The 26181-nt window shown below is 47.5% G+C and overlaps 11 protein-coding genes across 11 annotated transcripts; 6 read left to right on the top strand and 5 right to left on the bottom strand.

The window, feature by feature from the left end:
* Positions 1-325: 325 nt before the first annotated feature.
* FSST1_001434 (uncharacterized protein) lies at positions 326-1246 on the top strand (the record flags this gene model as incomplete). Its single annotated transcript, XM_083227332.1, has 1 exon — positions 326-1246. The coding sequence occupies one exon, from the start codon at positions 326-328 to the stop codon at positions 1244-1246; it is 921 nt and encodes a 306-aa protein (XP_083091616.1).
* Positions 1247-1381: 135 nt separating this feature from the next.
* On the bottom strand, positions 1382-2921 carry FSST1_001433 (S-adenosyl-L-methionine-dependent methyltransferase; the record flags this gene model as incomplete). Its single annotated transcript, XM_083227330.1, has 9 exons — positions 1382-1539; positions 1591-1675; positions 1730-2156; positions 2206-2218; positions 2270-2297; positions 2361-2430; positions 2481-2618; positions 2679-2725; positions 2790-2921. 9 exons carry the CDS (start codon positions 2919-2921, stop codon positions 1382-1384), a joined length of 1098 nt encoding a protein of 365 aa, XP_083091615.1.
* A 413-nt stretch (positions 2922-3334) lies between these two features.
* On the bottom strand, positions 3335-5071 carry FSST1_001432 (glycosyl hydrolases family 31-domain-containing protein; the record flags this gene model as incomplete). The annotated part of the gene is made up of 1 exon (XM_083227329.1): positions 3335-5071. The coding sequence occupies one exon, from the start codon at positions 5069-5071 to the stop codon at positions 3335-3337; it is 1737 nt and encodes a 578-aa protein (XP_083091614.1).
* Positions 5072-6230: 1159 nt separating this feature from the next.
* Positions 6231-9321, top strand: FSST1_001431 (hybrid sensor histidine kinase/response regulator; the record flags this gene model as incomplete). Its single annotated transcript, XM_083227328.1, has 2 exons — positions 6231-6722; positions 6793-9321. 2 exons carry the CDS (start codon positions 6231-6233, stop codon positions 9319-9321), a joined length of 3021 nt encoding a protein of 1006 aa, XP_083091613.1.
* A 2133-nt stretch (positions 9322-11454) lies between these two features.
* FSST1_001430 (uncharacterized protein) lies at positions 11455-12426 on the top strand (the record flags this gene model as incomplete). Its single annotated transcript, XM_083227327.1, has 1 exon — positions 11455-12426. The coding sequence occupies one exon, from the start codon at positions 11455-11457 to the stop codon at positions 12424-12426; it is 972 nt and encodes a 323-aa protein (XP_083091612.1).
* A 2198-nt stretch (positions 12427-14624) lies between these two features.
* FSST1_001429 (glycosyl hydrolase family 62-domain-containing protein) lies at positions 14625-15605 on the top strand (the record flags this gene model as incomplete). The annotated part of the gene is made up of 1 exon (XM_083227326.1): positions 14625-15605. One exon carries the CDS (start codon positions 14625-14627, stop codon positions 15603-15605), a length of 981 nt encoding a protein of 326 aa, XP_083091611.1.
* A 322-nt stretch (positions 15606-15927) lies between these two features.
* On the bottom strand, positions 15928-18153 carry FSST1_001428 (uncharacterized protein; the record flags this gene model as incomplete). The annotated part of the gene is made up of 1 exon (XM_083227325.1): positions 15928-18153. One exon carries the CDS (start codon positions 18151-18153, stop codon positions 15928-15930), a length of 2226 nt encoding a protein of 741 aa, XP_083091610.1.
* Positions 18154-18388: 235 nt separating this feature from the next.
* FSST1_001427 (FAD-dependent oxidoreductase) lies at positions 18389-19886 on the bottom strand (the record flags this gene model as incomplete). The annotated part of the gene is made up of 3 exons (XM_083227324.1): positions 18389-19165; positions 19211-19439; positions 19492-19886. 3 exons carry the CDS (start codon positions 19884-19886, stop codon positions 18389-18391), a joined length of 1401 nt encoding a protein of 466 aa, XP_083091609.1.
* Positions 19887-20521: 635 nt separating this feature from the next.
* Positions 20522-21941, top strand: FSST1_001426 (FAD-dependent oxidoreductase; the record flags this gene model as incomplete). Its single annotated transcript, XM_083227323.1, has 4 exons — positions 20522-20608; positions 20657-21064; positions 21120-21576; positions 21625-21941. 4 exons carry the CDS (start codon positions 20522-20524, stop codon positions 21939-21941), a joined length of 1269 nt encoding a protein of 422 aa, XP_083091608.1.
* Positions 21942-22271: 330 nt separating this feature from the next.
* On the top strand, positions 22272-23009 carry FSST1_001425 (uncharacterized protein; the record flags this gene model as incomplete). The annotated part of the gene is made up of 2 exons (XM_083227322.1): positions 22272-22289; positions 22347-23009. The coding sequence occupies 2 exons, from the start codon at positions 22272-22274 to the stop codon at positions 23007-23009; spliced, it is 681 nt and encodes a 226-aa protein (XP_083091607.1).
* Positions 23010-23574: 565 nt separating this feature from the next.
* On the bottom strand, positions 23575-23884 carry FSST1_001424 (uncharacterized protein; the record flags this gene model as incomplete). The annotated part of the gene is made up of 2 exons (XM_083227321.1): positions 23575-23807; positions 23863-23884. The coding sequence occupies 2 exons, from the start codon at positions 23882-23884 to the stop codon at positions 23575-23577; spliced, it is 255 nt and encodes an 84-aa protein (XP_083091606.1).
* Positions 23885-26181: the final 2297 nt, after the last annotated feature.

Below are 26181 nucleotides of genomic sequence, written 5' to 3'. Positions count from 1 at the left end.
CTCTCAGGCTGAATCAGTGCAGGGATTAGATTACGCAGGAAATTTTATAAAGTACGCGAACATGAATCAATTAATTCTACTTGCTACTTGAAGTCTATATCATACAAGAAGAGATTCTTATAGTAAGCAATTATATGTTCTATCTTGTAGATATGTCTCCGGGCTAGGCCAATCGCTGGTTGCATCCCTGATTGAGACTAAGATACCAAGCCACATAATAAGACTCCGATAAGTGTCCGGGCTACATATAACAACGCTCGTTTAGCCTCGAATTGTCAAGAAGCATTTTACTAATTACATTTTCCCCACTAAAACTTTACCCAACATGACGCGAGATATCCTCATTGTTGGCGCAACAGGTCAACAGGGAAAGGCCACCATTAATGCCCTGTTCAATACCCCCAATCAATCTCCTCAACACAATACCCGCATTCTAGCATTGACCAGATCCATTACATCACCTAAATCCCAAGCCCTTGTCTCAAAATACCCCAGTATCGTCCTTGTTGAAGGCAACACGCAAACACCAAAACCAATTTTCGAAAAGTTTCCTTCCATCGCGTCCATATTTATCGTCACGGTCCCGCCCGACGACGAGGCGCAAGCTATCCCGCTCATTGAAGAAGCTACTTCCGAGGCCTCACAAGTTGATCACATTGTCTTCTCAAGCGTTGATCGAGGAGGTCATGAAGCCAGTTGGTCTCATCCAACAGAGATTCCTCAGTTCGCCGCCAAACATCGCATTGAGCATAGACTACGGGAATTGTGCGAACAGACTGGAAAGCGATGGACTATCCTCAGACCGACTGGGTTCATGGATAGCTACAACCCGGGATTCTTCGGTAAGATGATGGCTTCCCTATGGGCAGAGGGTATGCCCAAGAACAGGAAGATGCAATTAATCAGCACCCATGACATTGGTCTCTTTGCAGCGAAAGCACTTTTAGATCCAGACCGTTGGGCTGGAAAGGCACTTGCTCTGGCAGGTGATGATCTGTGCTTTTCAGATGTTGAACGAATTTTTAGAGAAGTGGTTGGAGAAGAACTTCCACAAACGTACAAGGCAGTGTCTTGGCCGATTTTGTGGTTAGTGAAGGATGCATCTCAAAGTTTCGAGTGGTTCAGGACGGCTGGATGGAAGGCAGATATAGATGATCTTCGACGGCAAGAGCCTGGTTTACAGGATTTCAAGACTTGGCTACGAGAGTCTAGTGCGTGGAATGTACAAGATAGTTTGCAAAAATGAATGATTTATTGCAACAGATCGTTTACTCGCTTGTGTGTTCATAATGCCTAAAAGACTGACTATGCCTATGATAATTCCAGACAGGTGCATATGCAAAGACAAACGCTGAACAGGTCTATACTGATACTCAAAATATTACTCGGAGGGCTTGCGTCCATAGACATAACGCACTTTCATGTACGTATGGATCTTGGGGTTTCTCATGGCCTTTCGGATGCTCAGAAGGAACATTTGGTACTCATCCTTTGGCCACTTCAGCACATCTTGCCACATCATAAGAGTGTAACCTTGATCTAGATGTTAGGAGACGCTGGTATTATAGACAAAAGCGGGGATAAACTTGCCTTCGATATCGTTTTCCAGACAAGCCCGAACAAACTTTCCGACTTCTCTAAGTTTGGGGTCCTTGGCCCAGTCACCAACGGGAATCTGATGTTGCCTCATTAGTAAAAGTATAGCGGTAGGACAGAACTCGACACATACCTTGTAGTCAATAGTGCGGATCTCCTCAAAACCAGCGTCTTTGAATCCCTGGACCTGCATATCGTTTACAAAGAAGGGAGTGTTGAGCACCTTTCCACCCTCCTCAAAGAGCTTCTTATACATCTTCAAGTTAGGCTCCAGGTCAATACTTCCATCGTCGCAACGGAACTCGACATCAGCCTCGGCAGATTGAACCCAGCCTCCAGGTATAACGCAGCGGTAAGCTTCCTTGAAGAGAGCGGACCAATCTTTGACGGCGCCAAAGAGGTAGCGGATATGGATAAAGTCGAACTCATTCGGCTCCCAAGTCCAGTTCATTACTGCATCGTCGATTTCGAAACGCACATTCGGAGGTACCCACTCAGGTTGGCAGGGGGAGAGGTCGGTGCCTACGATTTCAACAGTGGGATAACGGTCGGCAAACTCACTACATCTTGGTAAGTACAATTGTTGGGACAAGTTGCAGACGGACTCACATCGCCCAGATACCTAAAGAAACATGTTAATAGCAGCTCATCAAAGGGCTATAGGATGACTTACCAGTTCCAGTACCGACATCAAGTACTTTCTATTGCAGCGCATGTGTGTTAGAGATATTCGATGCGTCGCTGCGCCGGTGAAGCGGACTTACTTTCAATTTCTCCGCCTCAAAAGGAGGGAGATATAACTGATCATCCAACAGGATCATCAAGTAATGGTGACTATGTAGATTAGAAGCCGCACATAGGCCATACTAAAGCAGTATACTCACGTCAAGTCAACAGACTCCAGCTGCTGATCATCGTTTGGTAGAAAGTAGTTTGTAGTGAACTTGTCACTGTGGTATGTACGACCCTGACTGCGACGGTACTCAAGAATACTCTCTGAAACTGAGGCAGTCGAACTCTCACTGTGCACCCCGTGTAAGTTGAAAGACTATTCAAATGTGGCTTGCAAGGGTATTACTAACGCATCTAAACCCAGTGCCGAATCAGCATCATCATCGTCAGCCGCATTCTAACAGTTTTTGTGATTAGCCAATGATCCAATTTCAGTGAGGTCATTTAATTCATCAACTTACATGCTCATCATCTGCAACAATAAAGTCATTCTGCGTGATCTGTGGCGTTTCAGGTGAGACATCACGTCTCGGCACGGCAGTCTCCGAGGAGGGGCTGACAGAAGCTGCAGGTGCAGCAGGTGTGTCCGACATGTTTGTTTGCTATGTGTGTACCGTACTTATGTTTGGGAAGTCTGTCGTGAACCAACAGTCAGCCTCCTTTAAGGGGGAAGATCAGTCCAAAATTGAGGGGAAGAAAATGGATCTTTACACGTGATAGCCATGATTACATTATCGGCTAAAGTGAGAGTTGCAACGATTTATTCACTCATATTGGTCCATATCCTCGGCAAGTCCACTAATTAGCGAAATATGGTTAATTCGCCTCTGTTAGCGTGGTGCTAAAGAAGTTGACTTGAAGCCTATCATTTCTACATTTTCGAAAAGACAATTAAAGGTTCGTGGATTAGGATAGACGATGCCAGATATTGTACTAGTTAATTTGTATCTATTTTCGTAAGGTCATGCACATAATATCATTTCTACTTTTTGTTCTGTTATATCCCTCACTGCAAAGAACTCAACCACTTGGACAAATCCTTCGTTCCATCTGCAGTCCTAAACTTTTGTCCATCGTCCCATGGCGCCACCTCGGCCGGTCTAACGATATGCGCCAGCTGCAGATGTGCAACTGCCATGGTTGAGTTGGAAGCGATTCTCACGCCCGAACTCAACGACACACTCGTCAGCAAATCAATCTCGTGTTTTCGCACCGTATCCGTAGAAGTGTCCTTCTCTTGGTCAAAGATGGCAAGCCAGTGTCCAGTGCGACGCAGCTGCGAGCGAATCTCCTGCTCTTCCTCATACACAGCATCCTCGAGAGTGTTGGCGCTAAAGGCTGATGAAGATTCTTGAATGCCTCGGATCTTGCAGAACCATTCTACCTTGGAGCCTTGGACTTCCACGCCAAAGACCAGCGTGGCGATGAAGACGGATGCGCGACGGTCGTTCTTCTTGATGCTTTGCATGCCTTGAATGGCGAGGACACAGCCGTAGTGGCCTGATTGATCCCACTGTTGCATGCTGAGAGTACTTGAGTCGAGGCGTGGGGATGAGTTGATGCTATCGTAGGGAATTGTGCCACTGTCGAGAGTGACGAGAATTTCGTAGGTGCCGTGACCGTGGAAGTCGGGTTGGATAGAGGCACGCTCGCGACTGCCAGCGATGTACATCTGTTCCTCGCGCAGCTTGGTGGAGGTTGTCAATATAGGTACGGGGCAGGGTGGTGTGCAGTTACGAGTACAGCGGTCCTTTCCGGGTAGTCTGTTCAGAAGAAGTGCGACTTGCTGGTTCTCGTTTCCCCTTCGGGCGTTAAGGAGTACGAGCCATTGCTCGACGGTCTCGGTGATGGTGTTCATGATGGGAAGCTTGATGGAAAGGCCAGCGTTGGTCATGGTGTAGGTCTTTGCATCGTGGACAGGCCACTCGGTGTATATGCTTGAGTCAAGGAAGGTCCTGGGAGAGGGAGACAGAATGCTGGCCCAGTCGTGTGGCACGTAACGCTCGTCCCAGTTCCAGCAAAACAGGGTTTGATCGTTGGAAACACGGATGATCTCTTCTTGTAATCGGATAAAGGCTCTCATTCCCTCGCCATAAACAATTTGCATGTTGATGTCAAAGATGCCCAACATACAATAGGCAATATCCTCTGTTCGCTCGGTCTCTCGGTTGGCCAACCATGACATACGCTCTCCAATACTGGCCTTGTAAAAGGTGCAGTCGAGATACTGCTGATCAATCTTGGTGACGAAAGAGATAGTGTTGGCAAGAGTCTTCCTTGTGCCGATGGTGGTCCAGTCCTGGGCAAAGAAAACGACACTAGTCGGTGCCAGAAGTTCGGGCAAAGTCCATCCTCTGGTGAACCACCTTGACTTTCTGAAATTCTCCATGGGGTCAAAAGCACCGGTATCGAGAGGCGGCACATCGGAAAGGTAGACGTAACAGACTTGGGCATTCTTGTACCAGGTGAACATGGCGTTTAAGGCCTCAGACACCTCTGAAGAACTGCTCTTGTCGATGCAGTTTGTGTCGCACCATAGGTACATGTGGCCATCTCTGCGAGCCTGTTCACAGACTCGACGAATCTTCTGGTGACCCTTTTTAAGCTTCATGAGCTCCAAGTTGCCCTGCCAGTCTTGGAAAGTGGCCTCGTCGGGGCCCCATGTGTGTGATAAGATTGCATATTCTGGTGGCTGGCCGTAGAATTCCTCTAGCTGGAAGGTTTTGGTGTGGAGGAGACGCATATTATGGATGAATGATGGTCAGTAGATGTGATTGAGGTATTATCAAAAGCAAAGAGATATTGACTTGTGAAATATAAGTCTAGAAGCTGGCGTAAGTGACCCATATCTGGCGGTGAAGCCCCACCGAGAAGTGGCATCCCTCTGATGTGGCATGCATATTCTGGAGGTAACAGTATAGTCTGTGCTTGTTGGCAGTTTTGAGTTGAATAGATTTGTTGTCATGAGTCATGGGGTGAGTTGTGAGATGATTTGGTGTAATTGATGCCCAAGACGTAGGTAGTGAGTGGCCCATGTGTTGTACCACGGAGGAGTTTGGGAGCATCTCAGGTGGTCAGTCTTGGGAGACGGAGTTATCGCAAGACAAGGGATACCATGTCATTTCCTTGTATTGTTCGTCTAGAGTGGTTGCGTGATCTACCACTAACGGTGTCTCGCATACCAAGGTGTCGGGATGTGGTTGTTCTCGGGTACCTGATCAGGAGCTGAATGATGTACTGCACGCGACGGGGTACTAGACTATAGTATTTGCTTATTCCAGAAGAGGGAAGAATGCATTTGTTATCGATAGTATGCATAGAGCTCTGTTTGTTGTTTTTGGTCTGATCAAGCCACGCCTGTTACAGACCAAATTTAGCCAATGTCAGCCCAGCGACCGTCAGGCCTGCATGCGCTGTGAGACTACAACTTGGCTGCTGTATAGTAATCAATCATGTCATGCCCCATGCCAACGGTTATTTCTTAATTTGGCTCTACATGTTATTCATCATTTTTGTCGTGTCCATTCAACTTGAATTATATCCAAAAGCCTCAAGATCATTTTGTGTTTACAATTAATTACCCCTCACACAACAAAATGAGTCTCGATCTCGATCGCCATAGTTATGACGCTAGTTTTTGTCAGCAGAAAATTGCTCTTGTTCTCGATCGATTTAACGAGTCACGTCTTTCGGTAGGTAGTGACAGGCCCCCAGTTCCTTTCCCTTCCATCTCCGCTCTATTCAGCTCTGTTCTCTCTGCTCTTCCTTGTCCGTTCTGTATCCGTCTTTAATCACCTCTGGCATTTTGGTTATACAACAATTATGAAATGAAACGACAATAAATTACCATCTAATATCATTAGTCACCTCCGCCGCTCATTTTAACCGCCGCCGATCACTAAATGTATTTCTTCCCAACAGCTGACTCAACGCTACTCTCCTCCACCGTCGATCACAATGACCTCCCTCCTCGCCCCAAGGCCGTCGGTCCCATTTTCGATCCAAACAACTTCAAAACCCCCGTAGAGCCTTGGGACCTCGACCTCGGAACCAACCTGTACCCTCCCAAGGAGCACCCTTTCGCGCCATCCGCCATACCCGCTAAACCGTCATGTCCCTCATCCCGATACCTACGAACGCGATTAGCCAAGAATGAACGATTGAGATTGTCCATGCTATGGTACTACACAAGAGACCTAGACCAACATCCTGAACTACTCGCCGGTCTACAGGAGAAGGCCTGTCTTGCACAGGAAAATTCTGGGTGGGAATATGCTGTCGTTGGACTCCTCGACGCCAATGTCTACATTCGCCTGGCAACTGTCGGCCTACAACTAGCTATTCTCCCACGAGGGGAGACTCTTTGTGCACACACGGTGACACAACCTCCGGGCGTACGAACACTCGTCAAAACATGACATCACATTCGAACATATGCTGAACTCTTTTTTTCTGTCTACTTAGAATGTCTTTCTCCTCCCCAACATGCTAGAGGATTGGAGATTTCGCGAATCTCCCTATGTCGAACACGGCGGCCTTACAGCGTATGCGGGCGTCCCACTTCGAATCCAACACGAATCCGGCGAGTCGGTAGGCCTCGGTTCGCTTTGTGTCGCATCAGCTACAAGCCAACCCCCGTTGTCCAAGCACCAGCAGCTCGCGCTCGCTCGTCTCGGCGATTGGATTGTTGCCGACATAGTACAATGCGCACGAGCCCGACGTCAACGAGAACGACACCGGCTTACAGACCTCATTACGACACTGCTGAGAGAACCCGAAGGCGACGATGTCCAAGAGCCGATCCTGCGAATACTTCGAGAAGCGTATCCAGATGAATCCGTTAGTCTACAATCAACCGGTGCCGATTCATTCGACACCAACGTTGCATACTTCGACACCAACGTTGCATACGACGCGGCAGATCCGAAGCATGGATTATGGGAGGACGACGAATACATCGATAACTTTATCGTGACATCGAATTGCAACGAGCCGCCTAAAGACAGGGTCGTTCGCTTCATCTCTGCACAATGCGAGTCCAAGCTTGGCCCGTCCGTACTGGTCGTGGCAACCAAAGACTTCCGACGAATATTCGACGATGTAGACTCTGGGTTCGTGCAGACGTGCGCTACAATGCTCACGCAACGATGGCAGAAACGCCTCCTGTCCGAAGTCATGCGCGCTAAAGAAAAGTTCCTCCGTGGTGTATCCCACCAACTCCGAACGCCCATCCACGGCATTCTCGGCGCCGCCGAACTGCTCACTGAGCATCTCAAGGCGTTGGCATTACCTGGAAGCTCAAAACTACCGCCAGATATCGAGGAATTGATGAAGCCACTTGCTGAGCTGGGCAAGTCGTCTGTCTATCTGGATACCATCTCGACTGCGGGCCGCGAACTCATGTCGACTGTCAACAGCATGATTACGCTCAATCGATGGGCCGACATCGCTTCCGCCGAGCGTCAATATGCCACGCACAGCATTCAAGAACTAGAAGACGTACTAGTCAAGGGTTCGTCGGATGTCACCCTTCGAGACACGAGCACACGAGCACCCATCTTCTTCCATCACGATCTGCCCCTCGGTGGCCAAAATCTACACATCGATCTCGAACTTTTCCGCGACAGTGTCCTGCCACTGATCATCAACGCCATACAAAATACATTTGAAGGTGTGATCACGGTCACGATATCCTACACACAAGATACCAAAACGCTCGTGGTTGATGTCCAAGACACGGGATGTGGCATAGATGAAAATGACCAAGGTCGCATCTTCCAATTATACGAGAAGGTGGGCGAACACTCGACGGGCCCTGGTTTGGGCTTGACGCTCGCTTCCAAGTTCTCGGCTTTGCTTCATGGCTCGGTCGAGCTGGTCTCGTCCGTGGTTGATCGCGGGTCTCATTTCAGGTGCATATTTGGTGACATCCGTCCGATAATGTCACCCATGCCGCCTCTTACAATAGCTTCTCAACTTAAGCATTTACCACTGAGTTTCCATCACTTAACGTCAGACTCCCCCGAGAAACACCTGAATTCGCACATATCGAAGTACCTCACCTGCAATGGCTTCGTTCAGTCAAACGACTCGACCGGTTGTCTAATTGTTATGGACTACATTCGTGATTCGGATGAGCGACAAAAGTATCACGCCATCTTGCCAGAAGGCCAAGTTGCAATCTGCCCCGTCCCAGATATGGAAGACATGGAGACTTCTCAATCAACATCAAGTATTGTCTTTGTCAAAGGGCCCTTTTGCACCTCGTCGCTTGATGACGCCCTTGGAAAAGCTGACGAGTTGTACGCGACGGCGCGCATGTCAATAACAAAGCTCCCTCCCTCGGCGTCACCTTCTCTTACAAAAGACGGCCGGGGCATTCTACCCAGTCGTCCACCGCCAAGAGGCTCCAGCTCTATAGACGAAGGCTATGGCTCCAACACCACTCCTTCCAACAACGGCTCACCGGTGCCACAGGCTCCAATTGAAGGGCCACCCCTAACCTCCGGTGACTCGGTCCCAGCAATAGTCGGGGCTGAAAAGATGACACCTCTTGATCTCCCTATCCGAACCCTCCCAAACACCTCCAAGCCCATGACCCTTCTTGTCGACGACAACGCCGTCAACCTCCGCATCCTAGAAATGTACTGCAAAAAACGTGGCCTTCCTTACCGCAGCGCCATAGACGGACAGCAAGCGGTCGATCTGGTTATTCAACAACAATCCTCCTCCTCATCAGATCCTCCCTTCGACCTCATCCTGATGGACCTCCAAATGCCAATTTGTGACGGAATTAGTGCTACTCAGCAAATACGCTCGCTGGAGAAGAGGGGCAACAAACCGTCGGTGCTGTTCATCGTTACTGGACAGGATAGCCAGAAGGACCGCGAAGCGGCGAGTGCGGCGGGGGCGGATAACTATCTAGTGAAACCGGTTGGAATCAAGATGTTGGACGGGAGTCTTAGAAGGTACTTCCCTGACTTGATGATATAGATTGAATTGGTTCGACGAAGATTCGGATCAGGAGTTTTGAGTGAATGACCCTTGTATACGTTCTCTGGGGGCGTTTTCATGGCAGTAACGATTTGGTGTTTAGCATATAATTTCAACAGGACTTTGGCTTTAGTGCTTTAGGGTATAAAAATAAATAGCACGAATTACATCTAAAAAGCATGAACTGATCTACTAATTTCGCTTCTTCAGCTTCAGGCAGTCGACTTCAATTGTGGCCCGAGGCCATTACAGTGCTAAAGAAGTACACAAACTGCCAGTTCAGACCAATGAAGTTCGTTTTGCGAACGAGCCTGCTTTCCCAATTGCGCCAACATTACTAGCTAGCAGAAGAGAGTTTGTGCTTATGTGCAAGCGGCGGTATTGCTTTCATTATGTGAACCTTGGATGGGTACTAGCTAGAGGCTACAGCGGCTCACAGGCCCCCTCTCCAACTCATTCTTCTCAGCCGCCCCCTAATTCACACTTCCATAGGTAACCAGGTAGGTATGAGAAAGCTATAGGGAAAATGGCTGTACGAAGTAAACCTTTGCCTATAAACCTTCTGGGGTGCGCAACGCCTTTTTTTTCTCGTAGGGGCGAAGTTCCTTTTGTCTCAGATCTTTCTCTCTTAGTCATTAACATAATAACAAAACATGGAGCCACAAGACCTTATACTGAAAACAATCGACGATTTTCACAAGTCAAAGATTACGCTGGTGGAATGAGAGACTCTTCTGCTTGCGCGCCTGGGATACCCCCTTGCACCTGAACATGTATGTTCACCACATAATATGCCCCAGCTCATGTTTTATACTGAGATTTCTTGACAGGACTTCATTTTCTTGATCCCAGACGAACAGATCCGACAAGCGAATGGCATCGCTAGTTTTAATGGCCTCTTAGACAAGAAGCAGCCTATATCCTACCTCTCCGAACATGCGAAGCGCGGTACTCGTTACGTTTCCGGCGAGTCAGCTCGCCGCCTGGTTCTTGTCCCTCTCTCTTAGACTGGTATTCAGAAGAACGAGCTCACTTCTATTCCATTATCAAGTCCAAGAAGGCAATTCATTACGAAGCGTAGGTACTTAGTGGGTATAGAAGTTCTTTCTGGCTTTGCCTCTCTATAATGAGGCCGATCTCCTCTTGGTATCAATGCCTAATTGGCCAGAACGTGAAATTCGACGCACTATTGGCTAGTCAAAAGGGCATGAAAATAAGGTTAGTGGAAGGTGCCCTATAAGCTACTGAGGAAAAGAGACTGCACCTTGAGAAATCAGCATCTCTTTTGACCTCCTTTCTAAAGTCGTAGGCGACAGATTAGGCTACCCTCCGCTTAAGGAGCCCCCCTGGAGGATATAAGTTCAATTCCCTCTGAAGATCGAAAAATGCAAAAGCTAGAGACCTAGAAGGAAGAAGACCTATGCCTAGGACGACGGAGTCGGCATCACGGTCTTGTACTAAAATATACACTTTCAGATCCTAAAGAGATCCTCGTCACTTCACTTCAATCAGACGTTAAGCGAGGTGTCCACGTAAGACAAGCCCGGAGATTTACGTCCATGACCACCACAGGATTATGCTGATCGTCGATGTCTAGCTGGGGTTAAAGGTCTTGGCTTTGTTCAATATGCACCTTTCTGTCACTCAAGTTACATCGGGGCTGAGCACTCTTATAACAACCATGACAAGAATGACGATTACTGTCAATTCTTCTCGTGTCGAATCCTTTCTTCTGCGACGTGCAATGCATAACCCATCGCTCAATTTTAAACTCTTTTGTCCTGAGTAATACCCGAACCGGCGACAAAAGAAAAGTCTAGATACCAAGACCACCCAATCCTGTTTGAACTCGCTTGGCATACGCTTATCCTGCATCGCCGCCAAGCAAAAATAGCATCATCACTCGCGCGGATCAGCCCCCAATCTGCTTCCTGCTTATTGACATAATTACATACCCGTCTCGCCACTGACGTACGTTTTCTACTAAGGAGAATGAACGAGTATCAGCTGGAATAAAACTGCGCCAGCGCCAGTTGTTTTAGTTAGCTGGGTTTCCTTTTTCCCTCTCCTCTATGTTGTTGTACTAATTAAGCTTATTTTTAAGCTTATGCAAGTCTCCCACAAGTCTTCACAATGTCTTCAACTACTACGAATATAAACAACAATCCCTCTTCCACAGCAGAGAATGTCACTCTATCTTCTGCACCTACTTCACCTTCAATGCCTCCCAAACACGAGGCCGAACCACCAGACGACGATGTCGCCGCCGTTCGAGGTCCTCCGCCGCTGCCGTACAACCTTCGAGAACATAAACTCATGATCTTCCTGTTCTGGATGCTCATCCTGACAGAGTGCACTCTCATCCCCATCATCTTTTACTTCTGCATCGCCAACTTGACCGACATGCGACCGGGCGCTATGTTCGCCATCATCACGGCCATGTTTGGCTTCATCTCGGGCGGCGAGTATGGACTAAGAGGATTGAGGCTGGCGTTGAAGAAGGATACATATCGGCCGCTGTTTGGGGCAGGACGTTGGAACTTTGATACGGTGCACCTGGTCCTCGGACAGCCTTACTTTGTCATGACGGCGCTCATGATCGGCTTCAGTATTCCTGATCCACCAATAATGAGAGGACTGAGTATCATCATGCCGGTCGGTATCCTCATGGTGACGATATACATGATGTGGACTGGCATCGCGCATCACTTTGGCTGGCATCTTCGCCATCATCGTCTCAGCTCCCACGTCGTAGGCCAAGTCTATCCGCCTTTGACGTTCTGCATCATGGAAGATATCACAGCATGCGACGGCGGTGGTGGTAAGGAATATCGCGAAGCAGCATTGAAACGATACAACGCGTCACCCCGTTTTCGACGAATGTTGGTCGAGATGCTCTGGGGTTGGGCCATTACAGGGTCGCTTTTGAGTATTGTGCTTATTGCATTGGCGTGGACTTTGCCAGTCGAAATCGCGTACACGCTTGGATGGGCTGTTCCGAGTGTTTGGGGTGCAATTGGGGCATGGGTTACAATTAAATGGGGGCAGAGGAGTATCAGAATAGAGAATAAGAACTGGGAGAAAGATCACAAGGTTGGCGCGTAAAGAGAATAAGATAGATGTAAAGTAGTCTAGCCTGAGAATGGAATAGAATGTATTTTTAGAATATTCTCGAACATTATTGGCCTTAACCAGGAGACGAACTTTTGTTCTGATGTCTAGGTTCTGTGATGAGATTGGATTGTTTGTGACAATACGCATTCACCATCTTCAAGCAATCACAACAAGGACACAAATATGCCATGACAATAAAAGTCAATATAATCCAAATAATACTTTACATATTATGAAACATCTATAATATCTGGTAATCAGATAGCAACTTGATATACTTCTTATATCATTGAGAAAACTATATTTTGCTTCTGGTATAGGGTGAGTTGGTGATGCAATCTTATCGGAACTTATCTTATCGTTCTGTCGATTAGATAAACACTTTGCTCTTAGATAAGGTCTCTGCTTTAGTCACATCTCGCCTAATATAGGTAATTACCATTTGTTTCAAGGGTGAAGTTGATAGAGACTTGTCAGATTGTCAGACTACAGTCTACCCACTTCTTCCATCGACATTCTATATAAAACATGCCATATCTATGCCGAGTTCCGTGGACTTGAGCAGGTTGAAGCAAGTTAAACGCATCATATCGAACGTATTGAAGTACCCCTGTTACTCTTTTTTTTCAACAATAGGAGACTTTCCACGGGTATTAAACTCTAAGAGTATCACGGACCTTTTTTTTACTGTTGGACCGCTTGGATAATTACAAAGTACACAGTGTACACCGCCATACATGTCAAAACTACTGTAAATAGTCAATTTCATGAGTATGTCATGAACCCCTCTTCTTGGCAGGCAAAACACTCGGCAACTAAAACAATTCATCTAAACTCGCCTTCTTTGTTTGCCTTCTAGAACTGGTATATTAGATCTGTTTTAATCTCTCTAATTCGCCCGCTTGTATCGATCTGGATAAAAGCCCGTAATCATATAAATCGTGTCCTTGATAGGCGGGATAAAACCATCTTTTGAAACAATTGATACTTTACCATTCCCAAAACAAGGTTGTCAAGTCCCGTAACAACTGACAAAGCACGGGCTGAGCGATTCAACCAATCGCTCTGCTCCTTTTTAGCCTAATGAGGCCTCACTTTCCGGGGGACGGTTCAAAGGTACTGCAGCTTCGAATCTGGGGTGCTTGAGAGGCTGCAGGCTTCCCAATTGCAGTGCCGACGGCAATTGCGCCGCCTTTATTGCCTACTTGGAGATAAGTGGCGATTTGTTTTCCATTTCCGTGTGGACTAGGACGGATTAGACAATCTGTATATCGCTGACACGGCGCATGTTGCTTTACGCGCGCCAATCTGTTTAATTTTGGATATTTATATGTCTATAATTCAGTTGAGCTGTGAGCTGCGTGTAACAGAGACGACAATTGGTGTGCTCAAACTCAATAATGTCAAATAGCCTGAAAAGATAGTCATGTGGTGGTCAGGCTGTGACCTGATCATGGCTTTGACTCTCGTATTTTCTTCTGTTGACCGAGCCAGAAGAGATGGACCGAAAGGAGTGGAGGCTGAAACGGGACACCGCCAGGATGAAACTGTCTATGATTCAGGCTTGGCATGTTTGTTTATCGAGCTGAGAAACATTTCCACTGCTTGGTGACGTCTACACACGACCCAGGACCGATTCGACTTACAACTCCAATATCTTTGAACACTATCAAGATATCTTGTAACGATTCAACGTTGATTATTGGATAAGAGTGTTCCCGTCAATCCTTCCCGTGGGAGTCAAAGTCACTGTCTAACAGGGATACTTGTCTGTCCGGCCGAGATTAGCGTAACATCGAGGTATTTGATCAACTTAGTGACCCGATGACGCTAGCCTCATATCGCAAGCTCGGATCCGCCTCCGTGGTCCTGCAAAAGGAAGAATGCAGGACGTGAGCAATGCCATCCTTGTTTGGATATTTTGCTATGATCTAGACCAAGGAACACCCGTCCCTGGTCTAAGTACGATACTACACTAGTAGAGCACGGCAAAAAGGTCAAAGACATGGGGTTGTATTCAGTGGAGAACTAGTCTCCTCCAATATCCAAGTGAGGTCGTTGGGAAGGGGCAAGACAATGGAGATGAAGTTATACTATGAGATGGGTCTGAGGATTTACATATATATAATCTAGTGATCGTCCGCCAAAACATTGGATTTTCTTTCCTTATCAGCTCCAACACCTTCAAGATGAAGTTCCTCAACAACGACATCCTCGCCAGCACTCTGCTATTGCTCGCCGCTGTTGGCGATGTCTCAGCCCAGTGTGCCCTCCCCACCAGCTACAAATGGACATCAAGCGGTCCTGTTGCTCAGCCCAAGTCCCCCTTCAAGAACTTGAAGGACTTCACTGTTGCTCCCTACAACGGTCAGCAGCTCGTCTACGCCACTGCCTTCAGCACCGCCTGGAAGTCTGTTGGCTTCAGCCCCGTCTCCGACCTCAGCCAGCTCGGCTCTGCTACTCAGACTGAGATGACTGGTGGCAGCGCTGTTGCTCCTACCCTCTTCTACTTCAAGCCCAAGGGTATCTGGATCTTGGCTCACCAGTGGGGCCCTCACAAGTTCTCCTACCGAACTTCCAACAACCCCACCAACGCCAATGGCTGGTCGCAGCCCCAGGCTCTCTTCACTGGCAATATCGCCGACTCCAAGACTGGCCCTATCGACCAGACTGTCATCGGTGACAGCAAGAACATGTACCTGTTCTTCGCTGGAGACAACGGCAAGATCTACCGTTCCAGCATGCCCAAGGGCAACTTCCCCGGCAGCTTCGGCGCCAGCTCTCAGATCATCATGAGCGACACCGTCGAGAACCTCTTCGAGGCCGTCCAAGTTTACTCCCTCAAGGGACTGAACAAGTACCTCATGATTGTTGAGGCCCAGGGCAAGAACGGCCGCTACTTCCGTTCTTTCACTGCCAACACCCTCGATGGCCAGTGGACTCCCAACGCTGCCAGCGAGTCCAACCCCTTCGCCGGCAAGGCCAACTCTGGAGCCATCTGGACCAACGATATCAGCCACGGTGAGCTTGTCCGTACCGACAACGACGAGACCTTCCCCGTCGACCCTTGCAACCTGAAGCTGCTGTACCAGGGCCGCAACCCCAGTGCCACAGCTCCCGACTACGACAGCTGGCCATACCGCCCTGGTGTTTTGACCCTCAAGCGATAAATCGTCCGACTCTTGTCATGAGCAGTGCTTTGTGAGCACGGGTTGACTTACCTTTCTTCTGGCGGCTTACACTTGTGTGGATCATGAATGTGGCCACCGGTCTTTGCTTTTGCACATGGGCGGTATATGGTGTTTTACCTACAACCCTCATTCACTTGTATATAGTTGATTCTGATGGTAAATTCTTATTACGTAGCCGAAATGAAGTCATTCATTCTCAATGGAAGTTCATACGCATATAAATCTGCGTTAAAGCTCGTGACCTTGCTGTGAAATTCTGTCCCAACATTATAAGAAATGTACAGTGTCTACTCTATCCACACTATCCTAGGATCAAAGAGATAGGTTCCAAATCCAACTCATCCCATTTGTCGACCTGTACATGTCCACTAGCAAGACGATATGCAATCCCATCTACCCACTCCACCCATAAAACCAGATACATCTCCTTCGTGGTTAACGTCTTGTCCCAGATCTCGGTGTCTTCATCCTGAGTCCTGCCATATGTCCTGACTTTGCATACAGCCACCAGGTCCACCTGAAGGCCACCCTCTCCATCAGTCCTCGTCTTAGGGAAGCGAGCCAGATAGTCAGTGTTGACTAAATTGAGCAATCCAACCTCCTGTTCCTGGTTATTATAGAGCAAGGCATCTTTCTGTTCTCCCCCGTTTTGAATCCCCTGTAGTTGAGCCTTCTTTGTCTCACAAAACAGATAATCTGTCTGTTCAGGCATATCGGGTAATGTTGATTCAGTCACCTCAATAACAGGGAAAGGATAATACCATGCCTGTCCTTCCTCCACATCCTCCTCATCAACTGGCATATCCTCATGTCTAAAAACGTATTCATTGCATCCATCTGGGAACAAATGAGGCCCGTCATTCCACGTTGACTTGTCTGGAGCTCTGTGGCGTGTCCATCCTGGCAGTAGCGGCTTGGTAAAGTCCTTGTAGCTATTCCGGTCCTTATACCATGTTGACGTTATCCTTCGCCGCAGCTGAGGCGGATCTGTTGGAGAGTGGCCAGTGTACCATTCGGTGATGGGTGTTGTTTCTTCTAGTGCATCATAACCTCTTGCCAGCAATGTTGCTTCATTATATCCTGGATCCACGCTGCCGCTCCACCCTATCCATGACCAGGAAGGAAGTCCAGAAGGTTTGAGCTGGATTTCCTGAGGCCTGGATGATTGAACGCGTCTTTCAAGGTTTATGGAGTAAAGCCACGGTTTCCAACCAAGTCCGCGCTCAAACATCATTTCTGGTATTCCGTACAAGAAGCCACCTTTGAAGCGTCGACTGAGAACAGAAAAGAATCCTGAAATTGCAGGGAGAGCATCCTCGTCGTATCGAAATGTCATGTCGTTGTACCGTGATACAAGCAGGCTGAATACAGACCAGTCAAAGAACCCAGCAAAGAGAATCCTCATGGACGAGTCTATTGTTCCCAGACTGTATGGGCCCTTTTCAATTTGACGTTTCTGTGCTGATTCTTCATGCCAGACAGCACACTGACACATCCAGTGTAGCTGCTGACCATGGAAGACTATCTTTCGAGCGGACATCCTCATTTCCTGGTATACCCAGCCTCTTTCGTAGTAAGGTAGCCAATATTCAGCTTCCAGTCCAAAGTTGTCTTTTCTCAGCAGATTTTGGTCACCAAACGGAATGATGCCCTGTTTGAGTTGTCGTGCAGCTGAGAGACCCTTGATACCTGCCAGTCCGGTGAGGGAATCACCATCAGCTGCTATGATCGTGACGGTTGCGTTGGCGTAGATGGCACCCATTAATGTCAGTTGCCGAGCAGTTGACTCTCGATCTTCGTAGGTAATACATATTGCATCTGCCCAGAGATATCTTTCCCCAATGGCTGCGGCCAAGAACATGGCATTTCGTATAATGGGGGAAACATATCCTGAGAGGGTAGGGCTTTCTAGAGCATCTGGCTCTTGAAGCATGGCGAGAACGCTGGCATCAACTGGACGGCCCATATGATTTCCATAAGTGTAGCTAAGGGCAACGTAGTTCCCCTCAACGTTCCCTGGAACGAGGCATTTTAAATCAACATCAATTAGCCAAGCAGGTCGTGTATGCCATATCTTAAGGGGATTTTGACACAAAGCGCCATGAGACGACAGGCAATTGCCCTTCCATGTATTCAAAACAGACAGATCTGCCCACTCGGGGTCCAGTATTCGGGCAATACCAGGATGATGAGGGACAGAGTCTTCCTCAGCTAGAGCAAGAGTCCAGCGGTATCCATAATGATCGACAGTTTCATCAAGATCGATAGTGTATCCTTGGGTACCGAATTCGATCCGAACCTCTCTGGACATAGCATTTCCGTTTTCATCTTTACTGTATTTGTAGAGTGCTTCCACTATCGGTTTGAAATGAGGACATTGAGCGGGGAGTGCATCTTTGTAACTTCCAAGGTTGATTGTGTGCTTAAATGTATCGCCACTCGTCAGTCGCTGCCATACAGCCTTGCAAGTTTCGCAACTGGTTACCCAGCCTGGAGTTTCATAGAAGACATCAGGTGCGTTTGCCATCGTTCAGGTCTTGAATACCCTTTCCATGTATGAGAGGTTTAATGGGCTGTAGTGGTACTAGCGGTGGTCAGATTATTGTGCAGTGATACAAGATGTACCCACCAATTAGCTTAAGAACAGTTAGTATAAAAGCGGGGAAAATGCATGAATATCTTATTGAATACAGAGGTGACCATAAGCTCTTAGTTATAGATCTCGGCAACAACTAACTCGTCTAGTGAATAGGAGACATAACTCAAGCTTCAACGATCCCGTTCTCCTCCCCAGCAAACACGAGTCTCGGTACACTATGCTTAAATACATTTCCAGGATCATACTTCCTCTTTAACGCCGCCAGTGTATCATAATGTTTCCCATAGATCTTTTTGACATCAACATCTTCATGAGACCCGAGAGAGATGTACGAACCCTCCAGGATATTATCAGCGTCTTCTGCCTGAAGATTAGCTTTGACCTCGGCAGCCCACTGAACCCGCTCTTCTGCGATACCCTTGTCTACAAGAATGGCGTAGATCTCAAGCATATGATGGCGTGCCCGTGTTCCAAAAACAGACTTCTGTTCTGGCTCTTGTGCCGAGAGTAGTGTATGATACGAGAAAATGAGACTTCCGCCTGGTGCATTGACACAATGCTTTCCCACGATCTTGATGGCATCTTCTGTCATTCTCTTGACATTAAGGGTATAGACTCGACCGAAAGATGGCCACGTAACGAGCTTTTCGTTATTCTCAAGCATTTCCGCGAGTGTAATCTCCTGCGTGTTTTCCATGAGGCAATTCGCTGCTCCAGCAATGTTCTTGATCCAAGAGCGGCCTTCGTCTTTGTCTTTGCCGTGCCATGTCGCGATGATCATCAGACCTGCAGGCTGGCCTGGCATCTGGGCAATCATGGGCTGGAGCTGAAGATACACGGGAAGCTGTTCTGACTCGATGAGTCTTTCATAGTGTTGGGTGTAGGAAGCAAGAGCGGCAGATAGGTCGGTTGAGTCATAGACGATAGTAGACGAGAGAATCTTCCGAGGTAAGCGAGAGGCTGGCATGAGGGTTACGATACTCACCTTGTCAATGGAATAAACTTTGACGGACAGTTCAACGATTATGCCGAGTGATCCGCCACCGCCTCGGATACCAACAAGCAGTTCTTCATTAGCATCCTGGTATTCTCCACGAGCGTTTACGACCTTGGCCCCGATGATCTGGTCAACGCCGAGACCATAATGAGATGTCAAGGGGCCATAGCCACCAAGAGTCGCCCATCCGGTGTATCCTACACTTGCAACTGTGCCACTTGGATGATATAAGCATCAAGGTTCCTGGAAGTTTGGGTCATGGCACTTACGTGGGTGTTGCCAACCTATCTTTGCCCAAAGCCTTGGCCAAGTCACCACTGAGGATGCCACCACCAACTCTTGCGCTTTTCTGGTCTTGAGCCACGACGACATGTTTGATATCTCGCATGTCTATAACAAGCGCCCCATCGACCAATGTTCGACTAGCGCAATCATGGCCTCCTCCACGTATAGTAAACTCGACGTTGCGTTCTAAACAGAAACGGACCACTGATGCGACTTCATCCCCGTTCTGAGGTCTGACCACACCAAGAGTTTGGACAGGTTTCTCAACAAAACATTGCTCAATTTGCTTAAAGTCTGGTGCATCAGGTGCATAAGTCTTGGCTTTGGTGTCCGCGAGGTGAGCTTTCAGCTCCGAAAATAGAGACGTTGTTACAGTCATCGTGAACGGTTCTTTTGTTCTTAGAGGGAACAAGTAGGTTCACAAGAGGTGGCTTCTGTCCAATTTATATTCGAAGCTACCGCCTCGCCAAGCATGTTTACTTCACAGTAATCTGAGGCTGTAACGAGCTATGGGGTATGCATGTTTCTCAATGGATTGATAAACCAATCACCGCGGAAGTAGATATTACGCTGACAGCTCAGAACCATTTCTTATTCGTCAATGAAAGAGCTAATGCAAGCCCGGCTTACTCTCGATTTCCGCGATGCATCTGCTACTAAGACTGAGTAAGAACTAAGAAACAAGGATTAACCCCTCTTTTCTCCGACTTCATGCTGGAGCAGGAAAGGTTTCGGATAGTTAGGAAGGAACAGGCGAAGAATCAGTAGTAAGCCCTTGCATCTCACTAATGCTAGCTAGCGGATCATGAGCGTATAGAGCATGCAGCGTATTACAAATTGCGTCATTGACGATCAACATACGATTTGAATTGATATCTAAGCGCCCAATCCCGGCATTAGCCTTCCGTAGGCAGGGCTTATGCTGCTGATCCGTAAGGCGTAGCAACTTGTTAATAAGACACTGTGCCACTGCTAAAATCCGTCAGCAACGCTCGACCCACGATTAACTTGGCAATGACTTTAAAGGTTGGAATCATTGGTGCAGGCATCGGTGGGCTCAGTGCCGCTATTGCACTTCGACGAACGGGAGCCCAAGTTGAGGTCAGTATAAGAGACATGTAACAATTGAGCTCATCTGATATCGTGTAGATATTCGAGAGATCCAACTTCAAGGATGAGATAGGTGCTGCTATCACCATCACTCCAAATGGAATGCGCGTCCTTCGTCGTTTCGACTTTGATCCCAAAATAGCTCAGGGTGTAAAGAGTAAGCAAATGCGTATGGTAGACCCTAACACACTTGAAGATGCGATCGTCGAAAACTTCAGTCAGGTTGAAAATGATTATGGCGCGCCCTTCATGTTCTTTCATCGTGTGGACCTTCATACTGCTCTGAAGGAAATGGCTATGTCGGCTGATGAGGTATATCCCGGCTCGCCGGTGGTAGTCCGCAATGGTCACTCTGTCACCAGCCTTGATTGTGACAGCGGGACGATTGTTTTGGACAACGGGGAGACTTTCGAGAAAGATCTTGTTGTAGTGGCCGACGGAGTTCGAGTAAGTCTAGTATACCTAGGACATTCCAGGTCTAGCCAGCTAAATTTGTTCCAAGACTAAGCTCATCAACGAGATTACGCAAAAAGACGTACTTCTTGAAGACATCGGCTCCTCTTTCTACCGCTGTCTGATTCCCTTCTCCGAGGTAAATAAATACCCTGACCTCGAAGCCATTTTTAAAGACCAAGATCCAGGATTCTGGGTCCCCTTCGATTTATCAACCGGAACGTTTCTTGTTACCTATCCCTGCCGAGATATGAAAATGCTCAACGTTGCGTTCCGGCACAAGACAAAGGCGGAGAACGACCATGCGCTCGACTGGAACACTGGTACCGACGTGCAAGATATCATATCCATGGTAGGGGCGTACAACCCGTTGGTAGCCAAGTTGTTTGGTTTGTCAGCAAGTGTTTCTGTTCACAAGTTATTTCGGAGGGAGCCTCTTGAGACGTATACTCGGGAGAGGGCTGTTATAATTGGCGATGCTGCACATCCCATCCAACCAACGCACGGTACGTCGAATGTTTCTTAGAGCATCAAACTACTAACAAAAAGCACAGCTCAAGGTGCAGTTCTTGCGATCGAGGAAGCAGCTGCACTAGGAGTTCTCTTCAAAGACGTGGAGAACCCAGAACAAGTTCCGGAGCGTCTAGGCTTATACAATGGCATTTTGAAGCGCCGGATCCATGTCACACAGCTTCTGTCGGATGCTCAACCTGGGATATCTAGTGTACTGCGGAAGCAAGCTGAGGATATTTGGGGAGAGGGGATTTTCCCTCCAGAGGCTATGAACTACACGAAGCCGATCAGAGACTTTTTCTACGCGTGGGATATCATGGAAGAGGTAGAGAATGACTTGGCTCGTGCCGCACGCTGAAATATTAAAGTTGAGCGTGTAATTTCACTAAGCCGGATATAGTATATACCGTCAATTTTACAACTGAGGCCAGAATGCATCCAGATTGAAGTCTTAGGTCTTAGTTGGGTCGACAATCACGCTACGCCTAATAGAGTATGCACTATTGATTCCACAACTGAGGTTGGCGTGCATTTAGATCGAAGAAAAAACAACGAGACTCAATAGACCCCTCTTTGGAGCGACTGAGCCTTTTATTTTTCGTTTTTTGCCAATTTCTACTTATATACCATCTTGGCCTATTCTGTTTATCACGTACTCAACATCACTCATTTACTGTACTCGCTCAGGATGGTTCCACAGACATACGTTGCCGCTTTTATAACAGCTTATTTGGCGGCTATCTCCTAAGCTGGCCCATGTAAGCCCGACTCCAGGATCACCGAAGGCTTCATCACGAGTGATATCTCGACTACAATCGGCTCCACGACTGGATTCAGCTCCGCCGAAACAACTACCGTCGCAAGCTCCTCCACTTACCTCTCAAATGAAGAGTCAAGCGTCATCATCACGGAGTCTATAAGCATAGAGACATCTCTGCACCCCGAGGAAACATCCACCACCGCCCTGTCGATTACCGTAGGCATAACGTCCGAGATCGCCACGACTGAAGCTGCTACCGTTACCGCCGCGACGACTACGTCGGCAGCACCGTCAACCATACCCTTCATCAGAAATACTGGGTTCGACGATGACTCTTCATCTCTTGCGCCCTGGGAACTCTACAACGGCGAGGATACTGTATCCATCGACACTAACGTCAAACATGATGGGCCTAATTCTGCTCGCATCAACAGAGGACAGGGAGTCGTACACGACTATATTAGGCAGCCGCTCCAGGGTTCCATCACTGCTGGTGTTACGTATACCATGTCTGCTTGGGTTAACGCAAACCTGTACTGCGCTTATGCTTCGCTGATATGCTCATACCAAAATAACAATTGGGCGGAACCTGGGATTTTTGATATCACTGCCAAGACAGACGAGTGGACGTATGTTTCTACAACGTGCACTTACACGCAAGACTAAATTAATTCTGGGGGCTTGTATTTTATGATAGGGCTTGGTTGTATCGGTGCCCAAGGTATAGGCTATGTGGATACTGTAGATTTCTCAGCTTAAGACGATGAGTGAGACTAATTGAATTTGATTGAAGTGAAGCCTAAGTTGCTGAGAGTAACTTAAGGATCTATCGGGTTCAGCCCGTGTGTACACCTAGAGGAATGTAAGCCTTCATATATGTCCTCCTGCGGGAAGACAGGGTACCTGGATTTTTGATGCGGCGTATGAGGATTGTATTCGTAGGTTGAATTTAGGCCCCCTTTGGGATTGTTTCTGGATTCTGTCATACACATTCACCGAGGCTTGAGTGATATTGGATAAGCCATGTGGAGATCATACTGCGTCTGTGTCTGTGGGTACAACTGTCAACTCCAAGAACGTTACATGAATGATAAAGATTAGAAAGTGATACCATTGGGATACATTTAAGAGTGCAGATTTCACATTTATAGATCGAGTTCGGTTGTTAAAATTTCTCATTCATTGCTAGGCATACAACGCTTCGTTAAACGCTTCGTCAAGACATGTGTATCTAGTTGCCCTTGACACGTCCATCGGGCTTTCCATCCTTGCGAAGACCATCGTGCTCAGTGGGCTTGTAGTCGCCGCTGTCGTCGCTGGTGCTCTCGAGTCCTCCGCTGCTGCCGCTGTCAGAGGTCTTTCCTCCCTGAGTACCAGCCTCATGGGGGTCAACCTTGCCGTGAGCGAACTCGCCAGTACCGACGCGGCCGTCGGGCTGGCCATCCTTGCGGAGACCGTCGTGCTCTGTTATAGGTGTTAGTAAAGAGTGATTGATGGGGGAATGACGCGGGTATCGTACCAGTGGGCTTGTAGTCAGACATGATGATGTTTGGAAGTTGTGGAAAGTGAGTTGAAGTTGATAGTTATTGTAGTAGTAGATTGATGAGAATGTGAGTGAGATGATGAGTTAGATTCACAATTATCAGCGAAAAAGACGGCCTTTTGTACACAATTCTACTCATCAACTCTCATACGTAATCGCTGATTGCATGAGTTCATTGACGTCACGATTCAAGTCGCGGTACGCGTGAGAACAAAGACTGCAACGAGCAATCAACAGATCTGCTCTTGTCTCACTCGAAGATCAACATATCGACATATCGACGTCATGAATCGAATCGATTGTGGTGTTGGTTCCTATTGTCGATGGATATGATGCGGTTACAGTGGTCATTGACTTTTGCTTTTGTTAATTTCCAAGCCTTAAACGGCCCTGAAAATTAACGCTCAGGTACCATCGATCGTCGCAGATCTAGTGCCATCTCCGCATACCATTAGCAGACATAGGCCTATAACTGGTTAGGCTTAGATCGCAATATGTTGAGAGGTCAGATCGGCGGAGACCATGCTCCGGTTTCTCAGATATCGGATTCAACTCGTTTCATTGTTTGTGCAAGCCACGCTATCATCAACGTCATGACTGAATGTCGGTGAAGGAATAGAGCATGTCATAGAAGTCGGATTGTCTCACGGAAAAAGCCATTGCAGAAGTTTGCTACATGATTGCGAGGCAGAAGCTGTCAATTGACAAGAGTCAAAGAGCAAATCAGCGAGCTAATGTCAACTCCACGTGCCATATCCGTCTGATTGTTAGCCCGGAGGGGGCCGATTGCCCTTACTGGTCAGGTTTGAGTCTTCTGCAATCATTCGATGCCTCTTTTGGTCGGACGTAGAGGGCATCTGGAATAGAACAATACAACGACAAAAAACAAAAGGAATGAACCAACCTCTTCTTATGGTCTGTTGTTGCTTAGTTACCAGCTGAGCATTCGATCTCAGCAATTTCGACGGTTGTGTGCTTGCATAACTGGCAGGGGCGCAAAGAATTCCTAGGCTGGGCACTGAGTTCTTATAGAACACCATATCTATGGCCATCGTTCGAAGCTGATATCAAATACAACATCGATCAAGAGAAATGAATTGAAGATGCCACTGCCTAAAGTGTTGATGGCTTGTCAAGTGTACCCGGGAGGACGTGTTATCATGGCGCTGAACTGTCGACCGGTTCTTGTCAAAGGCATTGCCAACGGATGGGGATGGAGCGAGTCTAATGAAACAGGCTGTGTTTGATGCAAGCTGTATACAGTATTTCCAATAAAATCAGGTTTACTTTATCCTGTATTGCTTGCTGTCTCATAGGTTGGTGGTAATGGAGTAGTCTTGGGGTGTCTGAAGACAGGCTGATGTATAATTACTAGAAGTTTAATGCGTCTCAAAGAGGGTAGACTTATCCAGCGACTAGAATAAGATCTGTGTGAAGTTGGAAAAAAGAAGAATGGAGGGGGTGAGTAAGAGTTCGAGGCAACGGAAGAATGAGGATAAAAATACCTATTAGGCACGTGTACCATGCTGATGGGACCATGGGAAAGTACAAAAGTAGTAATAGCCGACAATTTAACCCACGCTAAGACTTTGACAGCTTACCTTGTGGTTAATATAACAACCCGTGGGTGACACGGCGGGGAACTTACTCCAATGTGGAGTGTCAGATCACATGTAGTATATTGTGTTCCAGGCCTTCAATTATCATCTGGTGGTGCATTGTATTGCTTTAAAAGAACTAGAATAATGAAAACACATCACTAGAATGCATCCCTTTAATAAATTGGAGCGTTTTCTCCAATTCCTGCAATTCCTGTTCAAGATTTGGAAGAGTACCAAGAGAAACTCGAGTGGCTTTCTTAGTTACCCTGGAGCATCGTCTCCCAGCCTCCTGGCAAGATCAATGGCATTGTGGCTAGTAATGGTGACATTATGCGATAGCCACATGCATATTGTACCGTATTTCGTGTAAGCGTCGGGCTGACTGTATGTTCTATCGCATTGGAATGGTACCGTGCCATCCAGTCTGGTTTCATCGTAACATCGCTCATGTGTTCCTTTCCGCCAACAGCAGTATTAATAGAAGTGGTCTGATCTGATGAACAAAAGACATTATCATTGGTTCCGACAGACTGTGGAAACTCGTGAAAAATCGCCCCATGAAATTCCAGCATGAGCTAGACATACAGGCTGCGGCTCCAGCCCCGGTAGTTTCTGGCCGACTCTCCGCCATTTGCCATTTGCTAAACAGAGAACAGATGATCTGAGTAGAGTCAGATTTAGCTTGAACACAGTA

The sequence above is a fragment of the Fusarium sambucinum genome, chromosome IV (assembly GCF_050947815.1).
Source record: "Fusarium sambucinum isolate potato_lamoka chromosome IV, whole genome shotgun sequence".
Taxonomy (NCBI): Eukaryota; Fungi; Ascomycota; class Sordariomycetes; order Hypocreales; family Nectriaceae; genus Fusarium; species Fusarium sambucinum.
This window is presented reverse-complemented; position numbering and strand designations above follow the sequence as displayed.